Source organism: Enhydra lutris, unplaced genomic scaffold, assembly GCF_002288905.1.
Source record: "Enhydra lutris kenyoni isolate GAN:26980312 unplaced genomic scaffold, ASM228890v2 scaffoldscaffold64, whole genome shotgun sequence".
NCBI lineage: Eukaryota > Metazoa > Chordata > Mammalia > Carnivora > Mustelidae > Enhydra > Enhydra lutris.
In genome coordinates, this window is record NW_019154148.1 from 9,020,315 (window position 1) to 9,042,760 (window position 22,446).

The 22,446-nt window shown below is 51.7% G+C and overlaps 1 protein-coding gene across 1 annotated transcript in view; it reads right to left on the reverse strand.

Annotated features, from left to right (window-relative positions):
• The window catches only part of LOC111158888 (glutamine-fructose-6-phosphate transaminase 2), a 42,085-nt gene extending 27,036 nt beyond the window's left edge, over positions 1 to 15,049 (reverse strand). Inside the window, exons 1-3 of the mRNA XM_022521185.1 lie at positions 14,857 to 15,049; positions 1,930 to 2,037; positions 481 to 579 (exon numbers count right to left, since the gene is read on the reverse strand). Coding sequence (XP_022376893.1) covers positions 481 to 579; positions 1,930 to 2,037; positions 14,857 to 15,049 — 400 coding nt within the window. The remainder of the gene's footprint in view (positions 1 to 480; positions 580 to 1,929; positions 2,038 to 14,856) is intronic.
• Positions 15,050 to 22,446: the final 7,397 nt, after the last annotated feature.

The window sequence follows — 22,446 nt, forward strand, 5'->3', positions numbered from 1 at the left end:
CAGTACCGTTAGGGGGAGGTGACGTCATTATACGCATGCGCCTCAGCTACATCGAAAGCTACATCCCACCTTCCACTGCGAGGGCCCCACTCTGGGGATTTCTGCCAGATCCCTGCTGTGGTTTACTTAGTCCTTACCAGTAACCTAACTCACTAACCAAAATGAGCTTCTTGGGAAAAAAAAAAAAAAAATTATGGGTCGCCACGATCAATGGAATAGCAATATCATCTGCCAGAAAAATGAAAATAAATATGTAAGTGCTGAATTTTTTTTAAATGCTCATGCCCCACCTCCTAAAAAAAAAAAAAAACCCATCCCACACCCTGAGAAACACAGTTTTACCAGGTGGGCTGAACCCCCTTTCTGTTTACCTGCACTTGGATGAGCTCCTATTTTTAGTCTCGGGTATTGCTGGCATAAAAGGTTTTTAACTGACCCATAAGGCCTTTATCGCTCTGACCAGGCCTGTGGTCCACTTACTATAAAGTTCCTCATCAAGCGCCTTGACATTCCCTCTTTTCTTGACCAGCTGGATATGTCTTTCTTTGACTTCGTTATTATGTCCATCGATGGCCACACCTGTGGTATACACACAATTTCTTTCTTTTTTATTTTGGTATTGGCATTGAAGTTGTGTCTCCCACACCTCATTACAGAGTACGACCCCAGGAGAGGGCTGCAGAGCTCTGTGGACTTATCATTTCTTGTTTGCCAGGTGGGTGGCCTGGAAGAGAACTAGACAGTGTTGAGGACGTTGACTTGCAGAGAAGAGGCTGTGGCAACCTAGCCTGGGTCTAACCAGGGTGTAGCCCCGGAGGGCCGCCTGTGAGGGAGGCACCTCCAGGCCCACCACCGAAGGCAGTGGGCTCGCAGGAGGGCCTTCATTGTGCTGTGCACTGGGCCCTGGGCTTTGGCTGGTGTCCCTCTTGCATCAGCATTCCTACAATCCTTCATTTGACTCACTTTCCATTAGGAATGAATAGAGGCATAAAATTATCTGGCTCCCCTTTCTCCCTAGGCTGCTTAATTGAAAATGGGAAGCAGACTAACTATCCTCACAGAAGTGTGCAGCCACTGAGAAAGACCATCAGGCAACCCAATATTTATAGCAGCAATGTCCACAACAGCCAAACTATGGAAAGAACCTAGATGTCCATCAACAGATGAATGGATAAAGAAGATGTGGTATATATATACAATGGAATACTATGCAGCCATCAAAAGAAATGAAATCTTGCCATTTGCGACGACGTGGATGGAACTAGAGGGTATTATGCTGAGCGAAATAAAGTCAATCAGAGAAAGACAACTATCATATGATCTCACTGATATGAGGAAGTTGAGAGGCAGACAGGGGGTTTGGGGTTAAGGAAGGAAAAAATGAAACAAGATGGGATCGGGAGGGAGACAAACCATAAAAGACTCTTAATCTCACAAAACAAACTGAGGGTTGCTGGGGGGAGGTGGGTTGGGAGAGGGGGGTGGGGTTATGGACATTGGGGAGGGTATGTGCTATGGGGAGTGCTGTGAAGTATGTAAGCCTGACAATTCACAGACCTGTACCCCTGGGGCAAATAATACCTTATATGTTAATTAAAAAAAAAAAAAGACCACCGGAAAAGTTTGGGATAACGGACAATGCAGTAGAGAGATGAAAACAGGACATCAAATTATAATTCTATAACAATAATCAGGTAAAAACAAAAAATACCTATGCACGACAACCCCTGCCCCCCCCCCACAGACCACCCTAACCTAACATAGGCTCAGCAGTGACCAGGACAGGGACACAAAGATATTGACCGGAGGGCTTTGGGTGGAGTTTTCTTTTTTTTTTTTTCACCCTTATTTCTTCTTTCTACTTTTCTCTAGTTTTCAAGTTAAATGAACAAATGCGCTGTGTACACCGTGACAGCCCGTAGGACCTACCCGCGGAGTCGTAGCCTCTGTACTCAAGCCTCTGCAGGCCCTTAATGAGGGTCTCAAAAATCTCCTTCCTCGTTCGGGGCACTCTGTAGTTCATGTATGCGAAGATTCCTGTGAAAAGAGAGGGAACCACACGTCTGTCAATCACCTGGTCAGTGTTTGGGAAAAAAACAGTTCTGGGGACCCAGGCATGGGTGGCATGGCCTGACAGCTTCTGGGTTGCACGTGTGGCCTTCCCCTGACATACCCAAGAGCTGTGCTCCCCTCCTGCTTCGGGACGCACCTGGCCCACAGCCCAGCCCATGACAAGAAGTTTCAGGAGGCATGTGAAGAACATATCAGACACCGTGGCCTGACAGCTCCCCTGCAGAGAATTTCTGCTACAACTGTACTTCGTGACACGGCTTTCATTTAGAATAGCAAAGATCAGGGGCGCCTGAATGGCTCAGTAGGTTAAGCACCTGCTTTCGGCTCAGGTCATGATCTCAGGGTCCCGGATCAAGTCCCGTATCAGGCTCCCTGATCCACAGGGAGCCTGCTTCTCCCTTTCCTTCGGCTACTCCCTCTGCTTGTGTGCTCTCTCTCTCTCTCTCTCCCTTTCTCACAAATAAATAAATAAAATCTTTAAAAAAATATATAATACCAAAGATCAGCAAAACCGCCTGGCCACTTGGGAACGTCTGGAGTCCTTGTCTATGTGGACCCCTTGATTTGCACAGAACAGGCCTGGGAAGAGTCCTCCTACAGCAGGTGAAACAGGGACTGAGACCTCGACCCCTTTTTCCCACTCTCCCCTGTAGCCTGGAGCTTTAGCATCAATAAATGTTGCTTTTACAGTAGCAAAAATAAAACCACCTCTTGGCCCGCAGAGAATCCCTACCTTCAAGATAGATCTGCATGCCCAGAAGACTTTATGTGGCTATATTTTCTGTATTTGTATTTCAAAATACTATTTTCCCAAAAAGGAAGGAACAGTTGCCCTGTTGGTGTTCTCCCCAAACTCCTTTGCCCTGAGACTATGGACCCCTGGTCTGTCTCTGTCCCACCCTGCAAGCTCCTTATCCTGGCATCCCTCTTTCCTTTTGTCCACCCTGCCCCATTGGGGGGAATCTGACCTCCTCAAAGCTCAGCTCCCACCACCTCCCAGGGCTGGCTCATCCCTCCCAGGCCCCCACCGGGTGTGCTCCCTTCTCTGGGCCACCCCTGTGCCCGTGCATCTTGGAACACCTTCATCCCCCGGTAAGAACACAGGCTGGCACGTCTATCTTTATACTTCTCACTATGTCTTGGCACACCGTCCTTGTTCAATAAACATATGTGGAGTAGAGTGACTGTAAATCTACTTTATTCAGGTAAGCAAGAGTATAGATCGTGAAGAATTCTGGCCTTCAGGAATATTCATAGTAACTCATCTTACTGAGGACTCATTACGTGCCAGGCACTGGGCCAAGCGTTCTCACACGGATGTCAATCAAAGCTCCCAACAGTCCTTTTCTGGACCAGGAGCCCGCGAGGCTGTGACTTGACCTCAGGACTTAAAATGCTCCTAACCACTGGGCAGTGTTGCCTCAGGGATGAATGGGATGAAAAGGCCTACTTCCCCAATTTTAATCATTTAACTTTAATTTAAAATTTTCCCACTGTTTTCCTGGGATGACAGAAAGGTCTGACCAAGATTAAAACTTTGCCAAGTATCTGCACCTTCACATTCACTGCACCATTATTCGCCATAGCCAAGGCATGGAAACGAGCAAAGTGTCCAACTGTAGATGAATGGATCGAAAAATTACGGTATATATTTACAATGGACTATTCCCCGTCCATAAAAAAGAAGGAAATCCTGCCATTTGCAGCAACACGGATGGAACTGGAGGGCATTAGGCTAAGCGAAGTAAGTCAGACAGAGCAAGACCAATACTGTATTATCTCATATGAAGAGTCTAAAAAAAACCTCAAACTCATAGATACAGAGATCAGATTGGTGGTTGGCAGAGGCCGGGGTGGGGGGAGGCAGCATGGAGCAGGAGATGGGGGACCCTGGTAAAGATGGTCAAAGCATACAAACTTCCAGTTATAAGGTAAGTAAGTCCTGGAGATGTAATGGATGGTGTGGTGACTTCAGTTAATAATGCTCTATTGTATATCTGAAAGTTGCTAAGAGAGTGGCTCTTCAAAGTTCTCCTCACAAGGAAAAAGTGTTAACTATGTGAGGGGATGAATGTTCACTAATCTTTTTTTTTTTTCCCCTGGGGATTTGTTTTATTTTATTTTTTTAAATTGACATATAATGTATTATTTGTTTCAGGGGTGCAGGTCTGTGATTCATTAGTCTTACACAATACATAGCTCTCACCGCAACACACTGTCCGTCACTGTCCCCAGTGTCTGTCACCCAGCCACCCCATCCCTCCCACCCACCCCCAATGTTTACTAATCTTACTGTGGCAATTGCTTCACGATACACACATATACCAAATCACTTGGTACACCCGAAACGTATGCGATGATACACATCTATTCTATCTCAATAAAACTGGGAGGGGGCGAATGCCAGAGAGGAACCTCAGAGAGAACAACCTTTCTAAGGGAAACTGAAGGCTGAGCACAATTATACACAAAACCTCCTGTAAAATCTCCAGTCATAAAAAAGATTAGATTCAAGCCAATACGATGTTTCTGAATGAGTGATTCGACGTCACTTAAAGAGATGTGATCATGGTCACAGCAGATGAATGTTAAGCTGGCTAGAATTCATTCTAGAAGTAGTCGAAAGCAAGGCGATAAAATTAAACACCGCTAAAAATGACATTGTGCACGCTTATGTCCTGTATGTGTTACTGTACATGGGCTATATTTGCACTCAAGTATGAAAGTGCAGAATCTCTATATAAAAACATGCACCCTGTGCTTTCTGACCCGGGACAGATGCTTTCTTTTTAATACGGCTGAGGATAATTTTGGCGGTCAGCTATTTTTGTGTTCCTGGCTGACTCGAGGTCAGGTGAGAGCCACTGAGTCTGAGGTCCCATGTGCAATTTAGGCATACCCCCCTAGCCCCCCTTGGGTGAAGGAGCTGAGTGTCTGTGTCACACAGGAGCTCACACCATACCCTACCCTTCGGACCTCAACACGTCTGGGCAGAGGACATATTTTTGTCACCCTACTCACAAAAAAAACCCCACCAAAACCAAAAAACCCAATATTTACCTTCTAATGGAAACATTAAACAATTTTGAGCAGTTCTATTGGGATATAAGTCCCATACTGTAATATTTCCCCATTTAAAGTGTATAATTCGATGGTTTTCAGGACAGTCGGCCCTTGAAGAACACGGGAATGAACTGCCCAGGACCACCTTTTTTTTTTTTTTAAATAACTACAGTACTGTACTGTAAATATATTTTCTCTTCCTTATTTCCTCCCTTCCTCTCTTTCTTTCCTTCCTCCTTCCTTTCTTTTTAAGATTTGTTTGTTTATTTACTTGACACAGAAAGAGAACACAAGCAAGGGAGGGGCGGCAGGCAGAGGGAGAGGGAGAAGCGGCTCCCCGCTGAGCAGGGAGCCCAATGAGGAGCTTGATCCCAGGACCCTGGGATCATGACCAGAGCTGAAGACAGCCGCCCAACCGACTGAGCCACCCAGGCATTCCTCTTCCTTATGATTTTCTTAATAACATTGGCTTTTCTCTAGCTTACTTAATATGAGAATACAGTATATGGTCCATTAACACACAGTCTATGTATTAATGCTTCTGGGTGAGGCTTCCACTCAACGGTAGCTAAGTTTTGGGGGAATCAGAGTTACACGCGAATTTTCAGTGGCATGGGGTGCTGGCATCCCTAACACCCCCCATCGTTCAAGGTCAACTCTGTGTTCACAGAGTCGACCGACCACCACTACAATCTAATGTTTGGGTGAAATTTTCATAACGTTAATTATTCCGCAAATATATCAGAAAGTTCCCCGGGAGGACGCAGGTGAATTCCGGGCACCCTAAATGCCACGTAGGCATGGGAGATCACTGCGTGAAGGGGGGAGCCCCTCACAGGTCATTTTTGGAGTCTTCCCTGCCATCCCAGAATCCTTCTAGAATTACAGCTGCACCTCACACAGGGGAGCAGACACTGCAGATGACTCAAAGGCCCAGATACCAACTCGGGAGAGGTTTGCAATCTGAAATGCATTCATGAGAGTGCTCCAAGGCTCTGCTTCTGATTCACCCCTGCGAGTCCCCTTCCTCTGGGCCAAAGTGCACTTATGAAATCCTTCTGTCAGGCATGGATGCTGCTGGAGGTGCCTCTGGCTCTCAGATCCTGACAGCAGTCTTCTTGGTGGGGAGGTGAGGGTGCTGGTTAAAGTGTCCTTGTCCTCAGGACCACCAGCTGTGTCCGCACCCAGCCAGGAGGCTCCCAGTCGCTCTTGCACAGTCTGGGAGAACCCTGTGGTGAGGGGGGGGCTGCCAAGGAGTGGTTTTCAAGGTCTTTGCGCAAGAAAGCATGAATCTAATTTCAGCAAAAAATCTCCTGCATGCGGACATCTATTCAAGTAAGCTCTTTCATTAACTAAGCGGCATCCCTCTCCTCTCCAGCTCTCTCTTGGCAGGCTTTCCCCTGCACTCTCTGGAGATGGGGGCGGGGGGCGGTGGGGAAACAAAACCTCAGCATCGACACCAGGCTCTTACATATTAGAAAAATAAAGAAATGGAGTAAAACTGCTCTCCCGGGCCTTTCTCTCATCATTCACATCAGAATTCCCTTCTGGAATCCCTACCATCGGTAACAAAAGCTACCCCCAAGACTCCGTTTTTTACCTATGAGATCAGGAAAGATCAAACAGTTTGACGATCCAGCGAGAGTTTAAATTTGCGCACCCCTTCTAGAAGGCAATTGGACAAGCTTTCAGAATTAAAAATGTACACATCTGTGGACCAGAGCGGTTGCTAGGCATGGATCCAACCACTATCCCTGCAGAGGGGCGTGTGTGCGTGCACGAGGATGGTAGCTCAGCTCGGTGCTGTTTGTGGTCCTTGAAGATGGGGGACAGCCTGAGGCTTGGCAGGAACCAGGTAAGTGACAGCACCACAGCCACGTGGCGGGGCCACCGTGGGACCACCCTTCCATGGAGAAAAAGGTGAGGCTCTGCGTTCTCTTGGAAAACAAGCTCCAGGATTTTTCTCCAAGGGGAAAAAGCAGCTTGCAGAACATAGCTAAATTATGCAGGGAGGGGTGGGGAGACACAGACAGTATTTCTGGAAGGGCATCCAAGACCCCGGGGTGGGATGAGGATGCAGTGATTGCCTCAGAGGAGGGTACTGGATACGGGGCAGAAATCCCTTTCTAGCGCATGTGTGCACTTTGTATGGTCACAATATTTTGCCACGTGCCCATATACACTACCTTAGCATGTGCTGCTGCACATGTTAGACATTGGTAGGCATGGGATTGTTATTGAGAGCAGTCTGACTTCCCTGACTTCTCCATGGCTCCAGACCCCACTCACCCAGAAGAACCAGGGGCCACAAGAAGGAGAAAGCCGTATCTGAGCTCCCCTTCCAGCACGTAAAAGGACGGGCCCAAGGTCCCCCGAGGGTCCTCCCACTCCTGGGGTGTGGAAGACACCAAGCAGCAGGTGCACGTGGCACCCAGGAAGCCAGTTCTTTCAGAACCTTATCTCATCAGATCCTCCCCGGGTCCGGGGCCAAGGCTGTGGTTCCTGAGAACAGACAGGGCCCCTGTCTGGCTCCAAGGCCAAAGACCCGAGTAAGACACAGCCGGGTCTATCTGAGTGATTGCAGGGTGACTCCCTGTTGCCCCACCCCAAATCAGTGTAAACCCTGCCTTACGATCCTACTCCAAGGGGTGAGAAATACCTCACATAGAGAGAGACTGCTCACATCTATGGACAGACGCCCACCTCACCCCTGATGGGAAGACCTCTGACTGCCCTCCCCCCACCATAGGGCCCGGGGTCATGGTGACATCAGGAAGCTCCTCTTGGCCCCCACCAGACATTGCTGATTCCAACTCCACTTTCTCTGCCCATCTAGGCCGTGGCAAGGACAGCAAGTCTGCCCCCATGCTCCCCATATCCCTCCCTCCCTTGCACAGGCAGGATGATAAAATCCCAGAAATGTCTTGCCTTGGGACAGAGACTGCTGTGGCCTAACCAGCCCAGCTCAGCACATGTCCCATGCCCACACACCACCCCGGCATCCAGAGTTTCCAAAGAGCTTTTCAGGGCCCTACTCTTAAATCTGAGGGGGAAGTGAGGGAGCAAAATGTCTAGAGGGAGAAAAGTTGAGATAAACTCCAGAAAAGGCTCCAGATGTGATGCAGGATGGAGACTAGCCCTTTGAAAGGGCACTGTGGCCCTTTCTGCCTGACTCATCTTGAGGGTCTGGGGGGTTCTAACACTCCCTCTGCAAAAGGGCTTGAGTGATCGTACAGGTGACTCATGGCCAAAGGCACCAAGACGAGGCCCTTCCACACACACAAGTGACGCTCAACCTCCAAGTGACAGATAATCCCCGGACACAGGGCCAGAACTAGAAGCAGTGAACTCCTGGAATCTTTCTAACCCCTGGAATGCCTGGGGTGGTGGGGAGGGGAGCAGGGGCTGTCTGAGGCCTAGAGAACAGGAGAAGAGGTCAAATTCACAGTGGGCAGGCTGGGATCTGTATTCTGAAAATGTGGCTGTAGTTTTCGAAAATCTGTCCCTCCCTCCGAGCATTAGCTTCACAATGAAAGCCCTGTCCTCACTGTGAATGGGGGGTGGGGGGAGACAGTCCTGGGTAGAGATCCAGCCTGCACCCCACCAGGGTGAGGACTCAGCCCCTGGGTCCACATTACCACCCAGCCAGACTGGGACCCCCCCCTCCCCCAGACCAAGGGTGATCCTTCCACCACCATCCCATGCTTCTCAGCATTGAAGGGGCTGACCTCCTTAGCCCTCGAGCCTAGGTCAAATTAGACTCTAGTCCAATTTTCAAGTAGGGTCACTCCCCACCCAGACAAAAGACGTGCTTGCCGGTTGAACTTCAGTCTCAGAAAATTCCTGAGTGTGTGTGTTTGTGAGAGTACGTCTATGTGTGTGTGTCTGAGTATCAGGGGCGTGTGTGTGAGTGAGCACGTTGGTGTGCGTGAATACATAGAAGTACGTGTGGTGTGGGGATGTGTAGGAGTGTGAATGTGAGCATTGGATATGTGTGTGTTTGAGTGTTGGGTACGTGTGATTATGAGTGTGAACGTGAGCATGTATGGCTGTGAGAAAGGGTTTGAGGGTTGGGTGTGTGTATGTGGTGTGCTAGGAAAGGGGGGACAGGCCTACTCTCTTGGGTGAGGCCCCAGGTGGGGAAGCCCACTGAGCGGTGCCCTCTCTGGGCAACACCATCTTGATGAAATGGGGACAATTGTGGCCACCTCCTCACAGAAGTGAGAGCAGAGGCAGAGATCCCACACCAAGACATGGGGATCGGAGGGCCTGGCTCAGGGTCAGGACAGCCTCTCCCTGCCTCTGGTCTCACTGGGACTCCATGGGTTAAAGTTACCCCACCACAGGAATCCCTGTGATAACAGGAGACTCAGCTTCCTGCAGTAAACGTGTTGGCATTTCTATTTTTAATAAAAAAAGTTCTTGGTGTCCCTGTCATTTTAGGATTTCATGAAGAGCAAAGGGAGAAGCAACATATACTCTACATTATACTAAAAAATACTTTAAAGTAAGTGTAAGTCTTGTTTAACCTGCCAAAATTTGGCTATAAAAAATGATCGGGGGACGCCTGGGTAGCTCAGTTGGTTGGGCAGCTGACTTCGGCCCGGGTCGTGATCCCAGGTCGAGTCCCACATCAGGCTCCTTGCTCGGCAGGGAGCCCGCTTCTCCCTCTGCCTCTGCCTGCCTTCTGTCTGCCTGTGCTCGCGCTCTCTCTCTGACAAATAAATAAAATCTTTATAAAAAAAAATGATCGGATGATCAGATGAAAATTCTTTATTTTCGCATCAGATTAATCTCCCAGAAGTTTCTCTTTAGGGTGTTTGTTGCCTCAAGTCCATCTTCCTTTATAAGAAAATTTCATGAACTATAAAAACAATCTTTCAATTTAAAAGTACTGCCTACTTGTGTTACGTCACAAAATTTCCAGAAGGTTCTTGTGAACTTAGGAAACCCCCGATGAATAAGACTGACTGAGGGAGGAGTGGCGTGACAATGGGCAGGAGGAGGGGGACGTGGGGAGATCACTTCCAGTGCTGAGCCCCTTTCCAGCTGGTTTCTGTGAAGCCCTCTGTCTGAATGCCCAGGGGAGTCCTGCTGGCAGGATCTGAGCTCCCGAGAGCCAACCGCATGCATCTCTTCTCAACTCCATGCTTAGGGACCTCACACTCACACTGATGACCTGAAATTAGCCATGGCGAGCCACTTGTCAAACATTTATCTGCACATCCCCAAGCAGGGGCTCTGTTTTGTAAGGTTCTTATGGCTTGGAGAGGTAGCAAGGCAAGTGACCTGACCCCAGAGTCTATGTCCCATCAACTCCAGCTTAGTCCCTTCTGTGGCATTCATCCATGAACTGAACCATTGTAGGGAGAAAAGGGGTGTCAAATATGATGGGGTTCCCCGTGCGGGAAGAAGTCTGGGACAAAAGGGTGAGTTCTCTCCCATGTCATGTAATCTCTCTAGATGTCTGAAATGAGAGACAAGCCCCCTAAGCACATGACAAGCTTTCGTGAAGACCACCATGCAAGTGAATAGACCGTGTGTGTGCGTGTGTGTGTGTGTCCCAGCCCCCCTTGGTTCTGAGGGATAAAACCATGCCTACTTCTTGCAGGGAAGAGAGGAGTGGGAAGACTATAGACATGGAGGGAGGGCAAGATGGAGTGAGTGCTGTATTTACATGACACAAGACCTGACTTCTAGAAAAACTGTGAAAACTATTTGGTCGAACTGGGTATGTGGTGCATGCCGGTGAAGGAGAGAGTCTTTAACCGATGCCTACACTGACCTTCTGACTGTGGTGGGTCCAGTCTGCAAGTCCTGGGACCAAGGGACTTGGGTGTGCACATAGGGCACAGAGGGGATACCGATGGCCCTCAGCTCCACATCCTTTTGGCCATATCCTGACATCTGGGATTAGCAACACTGGGCGATTCTTGCGGAAGACACCTAAAAGCCAGAGCCAACTATAGCAGGGTACTTAATGGCCCTCAAAGATATCGGGTCCTAACCCTAGATTCTGTAAAAATAGGTATATGGAAAAAGGTCTTTACAGATGCAGTTAAGTGGAAAATCTGGAGATGGGAGATTCTCCTGGATTATCCAGGTGAGCCCTAGATTCAATCACAAGTGTTATAAAAGGGAGGCAGAGGAAGATCTGATATGGAATTGGGGAAGGCGATGGGACCACAGAGGCACATAACGGAATAAGGAGACACGGCCAAGGAATCCTGGCAGCCGTCAGAAGCTGGAAGTAACAAGGAACAGATTCTTCTGTAGGGCATCCAGAAGAAAGTGGGGGCCCTTCTAACACCTTGATCTCGGCTCGGTAAAACTGACTTTTGGACTTCTGGTCTTCAAAACTGTGAGAAAATAAATTCATGTTGTTTTATACCAGCAACTTCATGGTAATATCTTGCTGGCGGCCACTACTACGCCAACTAAGACAAAAGGCAATGCATTCAAAGCGAGGGTTTTCGCTTCTAGCAAAAACCAAGAATCTGTTCCTTCTCCAGAGCCAGCTTCACCCCCCCGCCTCATAGATGACTCAATGCAGTAAGTCGTAAAGGATAGGGAAGCCTGAAGAATTCATCGACCAGAAGTGCAAGCCTCCTTGCCCAGTGTCCACACATGTGCGGTCCCTGCTACCGTGCTCTTGGACAACCTGTGTCTTCAGCTGTGTCGCACCTGTCCCTCCCCGGCCCTCCTGCCTCCACTTCTCTCTCTGGAGCTCATACTTGAGGCCAGGCTCTTGTGGCCCCGTTCCTGGCAAAGTCAGGACTCCCCGCCTCCGTGACGCTGGGGTCTCAAGCTCAGACTGCACACAGGCCATCCTGTAATGTCAGTGAGTAAGGGACCTGAGCAGGAGAACCCAGGAAGCCTGCACCCATCATCCCAGGGGCCACGGTGTACTCTGCAGATGGATACGCTCAGCAGTGCTCACCTTCTTCTTTTTTTTTTTTCTTTCAAGAGAAGCTGAAAATCCCACCTTCTAATGTAAAATCTCCCGATTGTGTCATTTGGTGGCTGTAAGAAATAGTTTGAGCCCTGGGTACCACACAGAAGGACAGGCACCCACTGTGTGGCACAGGTCCCAGGGTTCTCCCCATCTGACAGCGTTTACCTAATGGGTTATCCCACCCCTGCTTGGTGACCACCTCTGCATCCCCTCTCTGACTTCTGGACCCTTCTCTGAGGGCAGGATCATGCCCCAGAGGCCCCAGGTCCTGACAAACACAGGACCTCTCCAGGAGCGGTCAGTCACTACTGAATGAGTGAAGAAGGAAGGAGAGGAGGAAAATCAGCAAAATGCCAGCAACTCTCAGATGTCAACAAAATCACCTCTGAGGGTCTGTGTCCCTCTGCTGTGCCCTCAGTGTGCTTGGAACTCTGAGCAGCTCTTAGCCCAGCTAGGACTGGGTCCGGCTTTCTGCAGGAGACCCGGGGAAGATGAAGGGGAGACTGGTCATTCTTAGCAACCGTTGGCCCCTGTCGGATCTCAGCCCTGGAGACTCCACCTCTGAGGAGGCTTCCAAGTGGCAGATCACAGTGGGGCGAACGCCAGCCCAGAAAGAAGGCCTAAAACAACCCCTCCTGGACAGAGATGGGCACAGACCTCTTCACGCCTCAGCGTCCCCACACGGAAAGCGACAAGGGTAAGTGGCTCATTCCAGGAGCATCTTTCCAATTTTCACCCTATCCTTGCACCCAGTATGCAACCATTTCCTTAGTATTTTTCTAGAAAAGTGATGAAGTTTCTGAAAGCCTAAATAAATGCACTACAAAAAGACACAGCCATGAAAAGAAAACCAGTATCACTTGCCATACATGTACAGGCCATCATCCAGGGAAAAAACAAAAAACAAACACCAGAATAACGTGTTTAATTCTAGCCAGCTGCTGCTGTTGAGGTCTGAGCTCGGGACAGTGTCCTCCTTGCAAGGGGTGCCTGGCAAGTGTAAGAGAGCTGTAAAAGACATCTTAGCACCCAGCTGAGACTTTCTCCTGGCTACTTGAAAAGGAAACAACTTTCCCATGTGGGAGTTGCACGTGGTTCCCTGCCTTCACTGGGGCGTGCAGGGTGGGATCTGCTTGTGGGTGGGGGGCGGGCTAGGTAGTTACAGCCCAGAGCTCATCTTTTCCTTAGGGGACAAAACATGTGCGGCCCCTTAAGAAAGCAGAACAAAACCCCAGATCAGGAGAGTCTGAGTCCATCTCTCTCCACTAAGCTCAAAGCACTGCAGAGAAAGCTGGATGCAGGTAGGAAGCAGGAAAGAAGGCTGGGGTGCTGGTGGAGGTGGGGCGCAGGAGGGCACCTGAGAAGAGTAAGGAGGGAGGGTACCACCGCCAGAAGGGCAGACCCTCCCAGAGCAAATGTCTTGGTCAGTCCACCAGTCTGGCTCTAAGGCCTCCCATCAGGGACCTTGAATGCCGCACTGAGGGGTTTAGAACCCAAAGGGCTTTGGCAAAACCTCCACTTTTACCTCCTCTCTCTGCCCAGAAACACCCACAGGCGCCCTATACATTGTTAATGATGCCCTGCAGCCCTGAGATTTTTGCTGAAGGTTCAAGAATTTAAATTGATGCCTGCTTGGGCTGGGGGAGGCTGCATCCCAAAGCCGGCTGCGGATCCTTGGTTCGTTTTCACTTTCAGCAGGGACTGGCCTCAGAAACAAGGCCTGTATAGATCTTGGCCCAGGGCTGACCGCTGGCACATCCCACCCCACAGCCCTCAGCGAACTCAGACAGAGGCCTTTCATGGCTTCAAAAGTTCCACCAGGTCCTCCAGCCACAGGAGGCTGGAATGGGTAACTGAATCCTACTCAAGCTGAAAAAAAAAAAAAAAAAAAAAAAAAAAAGGCACAGTGACCTTTTGTCCCAGCAGAAGTTCCCGGCCGGCCCTCTCCCCAGCCAGCGGAGGCGGCCCAGCCAGGAGAGTAAGGAATTGCAGATGTGCGTGAAGGGCGGCAGCCGCCCTCCCCACCGCCCAGCCGTCTCCCCGGACAGCACCGAGTCGCCACGGTGTTCAGGACGCCCAAGCCCAGCCCTGCTCCCCATCCCGGATTCCCTCTCCCAGCTTCGCTCGAGGCTGCCTCTTCCTCAAGCCTCGCCGAGAGCCCTTTCCTCCAAGAGGTGGCAACACGGAATCAACCCTTCCAGGGACAGAGGTTCATTTTGGGACGCGAGGAGAACGCACAGGCCCTTCCCGAGCGCACGAGGGCTGCTCCCGACGCCACGGGGGCGAGTCCCGCGGGCTGCCGGGAGGGTGCAGGTGGGGCCGCCTCTCCTCGGTGGGCGCGATAGGCTGAGAGCCGGGTTAGGCACCCCGCGCCCGGGATGCGTGAGCTTGCGCGTGGCCGCCTTTGTGGGCGACTTGGCGCTTTCCGTACTGGACGTGGGGTGGGGGGTGCGAATACTTCTGTATTGTGAAGGTCCAGGCCCGGGACAGGACCAGTTCTGGCTCCTCTGTTGAGGGCTGGGCCGGGTCGTCCTGACCAAGTCCCGGCCCGAGGATGGACAGCCTCCTCTCCCACACCTCCCAGGAACAGCCACTCGGGGACGGGGGACAGGAGGGGACAGGCCCGGACGGTGATAGCCCCTAGTTCTAGGACCGGGGCAGATCGATGCCCCCGTCCCGCACCACGTCCGGGTCCCCAGCGCCCCGTTCTCGGGTCCAGGCGCCCAGAGGCTGGGGGGTGCGGAAGGCGCGCCCACCACACTCACCGCACATCGTGACTGCTGCTCGTACCCTTCGCGGCTCGGGGACTCTGCACGTTCTGGACACTCGGAATTCCGTGCGCGCCTGGCACTCCGCGGGCCTCGGCTCCCGCCGCCCGGCCTCCGGCCCTTTTAGCTCGGAGCCCTCCGCCAGAGGCGGGGCCGGGGCGGGGCCTCCTCCCGCCTGCCTGCTCCCCATTGGTCCCCGGTTGTCGTGACAACGGCGGGGACTGGGCCCCCGGGAGGCAGGGAACCCGGTGAGGGGCGGTTACCCGCTCCCCCGGCGCGTGGGCGTCGGGTCCTGGACATGGACTGGGGGCGGCAGACGATCTGAGGTCAGATCCAGACTCAAAACGATCTAGGCGTGGGCCCTTGGGCGGGGGACTGAGTCGCTCCTTGCTTCAGTTTCCCCGTCTGTAAAATGGGATGACAGTGGACCCTCACTACCGGGTCCTGGTGAGGATTAAGACAGTCTGCGTAAGGCACAGAGCACAACGTCACACACCCTGCGCCTCCCCGGTGCGCCCCTCTCTGTGCCGGGCTCCTCCCAGGGCGCACGGGAGGCCTTCAAGCCTGGACCCCTCCCTGTGAAGAGGGAACTCTAGAGCCCCCCGGGATAGATGAAAAACTGGGGCTCCTCCGAGGTGGAAAGGGACTTTGCCCTAACGGGGAGGCCAGAATTGGCAACTTCTGGCAGTGGCAGAAGTCGAACCCAGGATTTACTGGAGAGATAGAACTGGAAGGCGGGGATTCCCCAGGTCGTGAGCGCAGCTGGGGCGACCCGGGGAGCCGCCCCCCGCCCTGAGCCTCCGCTGGCCCGTCTGTCCTCAGCGCACTGGCCCGCGCCAGCCAGGGGCTTCTTCGCCCGCCCGCGATCCTGGAGCGCGAACCCAGCCCCGCCGTGAGTCACTGGGACCCGCGTTCCTCCGCCCTGGTTCCTGGCCGTCTCCTCCCCTCCCTTCTGCTCTCCGGCCTCGGTCTCCCGAGGAAGGTCACGAGAACTGGCCCAACATTTGCGTACTTTGAAGCCATCTGGTGTTTTTTATTTTACTTCAAAAAAAAAAAAAAAATCTTGAAATTCTAAACAGATCCTCCCCAGTCGTGTTAGAGAACAAAACGAAGCTTTCTGCGTCTTGTCTGGGGCATTTTCCCCCGATGTAATCTCCCTCTAGCTTCACCACGGTTCTGCAGGTCCTTGTTTTCCCCATTTGCCCCCTGACAGTAAGGAAGGGGTTTGGTTGAGTCATTCTGCAGGGAAATAGTGGAGCCGGCTCTGGAGCAGCTGTGTCTGCCTCTCACCCTTCACTGTGCAGGGTTGTACATTCATTCATTCATTCATTCATTCATTCATTCCTGAGCAGTGGCTTCATGCCTGTCCTGATGCTTAAGGGGACTTCATGATGAGTGAGAGTAATCCAGCCTGGGCACCTGCCTGCCACTTATGGAGTGGTGGGAGGGAGACACTAATGCACCCTCACACAGAAAGCGAGAAAATTCCAGGTGGGGTTGGCATTACAGGTTGGTGGGCAGGGTGGGTTGATGGGGAGGGTGCCAGGCTCTGCCTGGGGCTGGGCTGGGTCTGGAATTGGTGCAGGTCAGTGCAGAGCCAGGGCAGGTGGCCAGAGGAAGCAAGCAGGCTTGAGAAGGGAGGTTCAGGCATGTGCAAAGGTCCTGCTACTGAGGACCAGAGTTCCACCCCAGACCAGCATGAGGTCATCATGAGGCCCAAGATGCCAGGAGCCCTGGGGTCCTACTAGGGTCCAGATATGCCTCCCAGCCTCCTTGGGGATTCATAGCTCCCCACTGTGGTTAACATTATCCCCCCTGCTCTGGGGACTGGTCATGTGGCCTGGGCCTAGCCACCTAGCCATGTGGTCCCCCTGGCCTTGGCATTGGTTCAGGGAGCAGCGTGTGGCCCATGCTGGGCTCTTGACAACCTGTTCGGGGACATGAGGGAAATCAGAAAATATAAGCTTCTTCCCTGTCTGGTGGCACAGCTGGTTGGAGGGCAGGCGGGTGATGCTGGGGACCCTCTTGTCAACTTTGGGGTGGGGTGGGGAAGGGAAGGGATGTCTGAGAGTGCAATCCAGAGCGAAACAGATCTCTAGAATGGAGGAAGATGTACATTTTTTGGAGCCCCTGGATTTAGCTGGGCTCAAAGCCAGAATTTATCCCTGGAATTCCCATCTTCCCTTGAGGCACTCTGAAGTGACTTCTGTCATTTGCAACAAATAGAGTCCTGACTCCTTCCACCTTCAGGAGCTGTGATCTGAGGTTCAGGGGAGCAGTTAGGCAGCTGGTGCCCCCAGCCTATAAGGTGCTGCTGGTTAGAGCCCCTGCCTACCCTCGGCCTTAACAGGGACCTCTCCTGGTGCAACCTAGGAGGCCCCTGGGATTTGGTAAAATAAAGCGATCTGCCCGAAGTCACCCAGCTCGGAAGTAGGGGGCTGGTCGGGATCAGGAGGTCCAGGCTTAGCCCCTGTCAGAGGAAGGAGGATGGAAGACCACGCATAGACGCCCTCTCCCAGTCTGGCCCCATACCTGTGCTCCCGGGAGAGTGAGCCTGAGTGGCTGGAGCCCAAAGCCCGCGGGGCCTGGCTGATCACCGCAGATGGCTCTGGCCCCACTTTCCAGGAGTGACCTTGACCCCTCTGGCCTACAGAGTAGGACCCTGTGCTCGGATGGCAGAGAGCTGCCCCCAGCATGGCTCCTTCATCCCACACTGTTTTTTTTTCAAACGTTAAGTCACCTTCTAAGTTGGGGGATTTGTTCATTGACTGGTTTCTCCCATACAACCCAGAGAGCTACTGGCGCCTCCCATGCTGTCCACAAAAGTCCCACGACTCTTCTGGTAGACACAGAATGTGCCTGTTCTCCTCCGGCCACAGGCCCTGTTCAGCTGCTTTTTTTCTGTAACATTTCTCCACTGGGGCCTGGAGAGGGCTGTGGGATCCACAGCCATTGGGGTCCTCCTGCCAGTCTCCACTTACCCCAGCTGGGCTAGGCCCGCCAGGGGACCCCGGGGGTAGTCACCTGTGCCTCCTGATCTTCCTGTTGCCTCCTGGTCCTTCTTTCCTGGAAGAGATACATTTTCATTTTAGGAAATGAAGAATAAAAACATTTTTAAGGGTTAATCGTGTCAGCTTTTTACAACGCTCCCAAACATTATTCTTTGCATTGGTAGTTAATATTTTTTTTAAAGGATTTATTTATTTATTTTAGAGAGAGATAGAGAGAGAGCGCAAATGAGTGGGAGGGGCAAAGGGAGAGGGAGAGGGAGAGGAGTCTCAAGCAGACTTCCTGCTGAGTTTGGACCCCAACATGGGGCTCGATCCCATGACCCTGAGATCAGGACCTGAGCCAAAACCAAGAGTCTGATGCTCAACCTACTGAGTCACCCAGGTGCCCCTGATAGTTATTATTTAAAAAATAATATGGTTGTGCCACAAATACTCCTTTAAAGCCGGAGTTCGATTTCTAATTAGAAAGAATTTCAAATCGGGGCACCTGGGTGGCTCAGTTGGTTAAGCATCTGCCTTCGGCTCAGGTCATGATTCCAGGGTCCTGGCATCGAGTCCTGCTCCGCTCCATGGAGAGCCTGCTTCTCCCTCTCCCTTTACCCCCTGCCTGTGCTCTCTTGCTCGCTCTCTCTTTCAAATAAATAAATAAATGGAAGGAAGGAAGGAAGGAAGGAAGCAAGGAAGGAAGGATGGATTTCAAACCATGCTGTGAAGCCCGGATCTGGACCAGGAATGCCAATGCTTTCAATCCACTTCTGGGGCCATTGTACCCAGGAAAAGCTGGACTCTGCCCAGCCAGGAGGGGGTGGCAGTCCATGTGGTTGAGCAGAACTCTGGGATTGCATGCGCTGGCTGTTGGATATGGGTGAGTGGAGAGCAGCGGGGTACCTTGGGCCTCTCCGACCAAGATGCAGGGGCTGGTGATGGTAAGCAGTGTATTATTTCAGGCAAGCATCTCCTCTGGGACAAAAAAAGGCACCAGATCCACTCTTTACCCCTCCCCCCTGGCTCTGTGCCCTGGGATACTGGCCTTCCTGGGGGTCTCAGGCCCTCTGGCTTCTGGTTGGTCTGGAGAGGGAGTGGACGCAGTCAGGGTGGAAATATGCCCCCTGAAGCCTCAGGTTCGGTCTGGTGGCCTCTCCGGCACCACCCTGTCTGGATCTTGCCCCTTTAGGTCTCTGAGTGGTTATGCTCAGCATGAGCCCCCACCCCCTAAACTGGCCCCGCCCAGCTCATGCCTTCCGGAAATGCTCTGTCATCCCGTCTGAGGGGTGACCCAAGGTGACTAGCTGTCTGACTTTTCCTGGGACCGCCTTGGGTTTAGGATTGAGGAGGTTCCCACCTCCCCAGCAACCCCTTGGTCCTGGACAGACTGGGCTGCTGGTCTCTCTGGCTGCCATGGATTTCAGCAGGGATTCTGATACTGGGTTCTTGCTTCCCCCGCCTCCTGTCTGCCGAGATGAGATCAGGAAGGGCCCTGTAGGTAGCTGAGTGAACTATTCCACACCACTGCTCACGTCCTGCAGATTCTGGTGCTGGGAAGGGAGGCGCTCTCCGAGGGTGGTGGCCTATGTCCCCTCTGAGTCATCCGGGCTAACAGTGGCCTGGGGCTATGATTCTTGGAGCCTAGGGCAGGGACAGAGGGTGAAGGTTGGAGACTCTTCTGGCATCCCCCTGCATCAGACAGTGTCTGGGTCCCAGAGCAAACCCAAACCCATTCTTGCCTCCTGCGCAGCCTGGTTTCCATGTTTGTTGAGAACCTTCTGGATCCTGCTGGGGCAGAAGGGAGGCTTCGAGGAGGGTCTGCCTGGGTGTTCACTAGGCACGTGGGCAGCCACGATGTCTGGGGTGACCAATGGGCAGAAGGGACATTGAGGCCTGTTCTCTCCTCTGGGGACGACACCTTAGATTCCTCTGTGGGATCACCCCTTCTCTCCTCTCAACCTGCTGGGTCCCGTGTGGCTGGCTTCCTTCCCAGCTGCTGTCACGGTGTCTGGCCCAGGCCTAGCAATGAGGGCACCACCCTCGGAATACAGGGGTTGGGTCTGGGCTGGCAGAGGGACCTAACTCAGATGGATGAGAACCAGTGAGTATCATCCCAGAGGAGCACTGCAGGACCCATCGGGGAAAAGGGAGTTTACTTTCCAGGGAAGTCACTGAGGAATTAGGATATAGGACTGGGGTGTTGTTTGGCCAGCTTGACCCCAATGGGGAGAGTTCAAGAGTGTAGATAAAGCAGAGGAAAGCAGATCCAGCCCTGCCTGAAGGCATGCATGCCTGAACTTCTCCAGCATTCTGTCCTTGTTGGGGTGCCCCCCCCCACGCTGGCTTACCTGGTTAGGTTGACCCTTGCCCTCAGGGACTGATGCACTATTTGCCCTCCCCTATCCTCCCCAGCCCCTACCCAGTCACTGAGTTGGCGGTCATTACCTTCCTGTCCAGTGAGCTGTGGAGGTGGGTCCTTCCTGGGACCAGGTCCTCCAAGCACTGACCTTCGTGACATTCTCCTGGGAGGTGGGTAGCGCTACCACCAGTTTCTGTGACTCGAGAGCTGATCATTACCATAACTTTGACTTTCCATGGAGCGTGGGGAGGTGGGGGGTCTCACAGCTGATGGGGCTTCCCCATTCTGCGGGCCCATGAGGGTTTTCCACATCTTCGGGAATAATCGGACCTATCTACCAAAACCATCCTTCTTTTCTTGTCAATGGCAACCAGAGTTTTCAACTTCCTTAGAAATATCTTTGTGCTCTTTTTTTTTTTTTAAGGATTTTATTTATTTGAGAGTGAGAGAAAAGTCATGGGGGGGTGTCTGAGGGAGAAGCAGACTCCCTGCTGAGCAGGGAGACTGATGCGGGACTTGATCTTGGGATTTTAGGATCGTGACCTGAGCCAAAGGCTGTTGCTTAACAAACTAAACCTCTCAGGAGCCCAAATCTTTGTGTTCTTGGCAAGTATGTAAACACACACACACACACACACACACACACACTTTTGTTTTGAAAAATTTCAGAAATAGTCTCATGAACCCCTATCTACTCATCACCCAGAGTCAACAATTAGTTATTCACGTGTAACTGATTTTGTCTCAACTATCTCTCCAGCTTTTGTTTTGGAGTAAGTCCTGATCTGATTTGATTCCTTAATAACTCATGACGTTTAAGGCCCTTAAGACTGTAATTCTGGTACCACACCAAACAAAATGAATAGTAACATGTTAATGTTATCTGACACTCACCTCATCTTTAATATTGATAGGCATTGAGGTATATTCAACATTCCTTGATTGTCTCAAAATGTCTTCTTATAGCTTGTCGGTTTATTTTTTATTTTTTATTTTTATTTTTTGGCTTGTGGGTTTAAATTGGGATGCCGACAGCATTTACCCATTGCCTTTGGCTGGTATGTCTCTAAGACTTTTAAATTTAGAATCCGTGAAAACATACACAACCTCCCTCCCCCATGGGCGATGGTCTGATATTAGCAAGTGTTTTTACACCAGGCAGGGCTCCGAGCTGGCAGGAGGCTGTGTGCGGGCCACGTGCCACTGGTAAAGCAGCAGCCCCAGGAGCCAGAGCAGACAGGAGGTGTGGAGACCAGAGAGCAGGTCTCTGGCCTGGAGCTGGGCTGGTCAGGTTTGCACTCTGGCTCTCTGCAGCCTTGGGGTATATGGCTTTGAGCAAAGCGTTCTTCTCTTCCAGAAGATGGAGGAGAGCAGGCTATCCTATCTAGTGTCTGAGAAAGCACCAGTGAGTACATCCTTCCAGAGAGAAATGTGGCGATATGTATCAACAGGGGCCTGATGTCAGGAAGTGTGAAACATACCCTCTATGAAATGTTGTGCAACTCTGAGACTCTGGGGTGGGGGGTGGAGGGGGGGGATTGGGAGGGGGAAGCAGGGGGTGTGTAGAGGCTATATTATTTGGTAGAAAAAAAGGGCTACAAAGATGCTGTCTTGTGTATGCCCCATTGCACTTGGTTTAATAGATAACAGCTTCGGTGAAATACCGAGCACAAGTCAATGGTTTTAAGTCTCTTCTCGGAGTTGTACAACCCCCACCACAATCCGTTCAAGGATATTTTCTTTCTTTCTTTCTTTCTTTCTTTCTTTCTTTCTTTCTTTCTTTCTTTCTTTCTTCCTTCCTTTCTTTCCTTTTTTAAGATTTTTGTTTATTTGTCAGAGAGAGTGAAAACGCACAAGCAGTGGGAGGGACAGAGGGACAAACAAGGAGCAAGGAGCCCAATGCGGGGCTCTATCCCAGCTCTCTGAGATCGTGACCTGAGCTGAAGGCAGACATTTAACTGACTGAGCCACCCAGGTGCCCCAGTTTGATCATCATCTTTCCCTAAAAAAAGAAATCAAGAGCCTCCAAGGCTTCTTGTCCAAAGGGCATTCATGCTCCTGGGAAGAAGAAGGGCCCACCCCAGCCCAGGAAGAACAGGGAGGGCCTCCTGTCCCGCCTGCAAAGTGACGGGTGGCAGGCCTAGGACTCAGGTCCCAGCCAGCCCCATGAGGCCAAGGGCTGTGGGGGCCCACGCAGGGCTGGTTTCTTGGCGCAGCCCGCCTGGCTGGCTC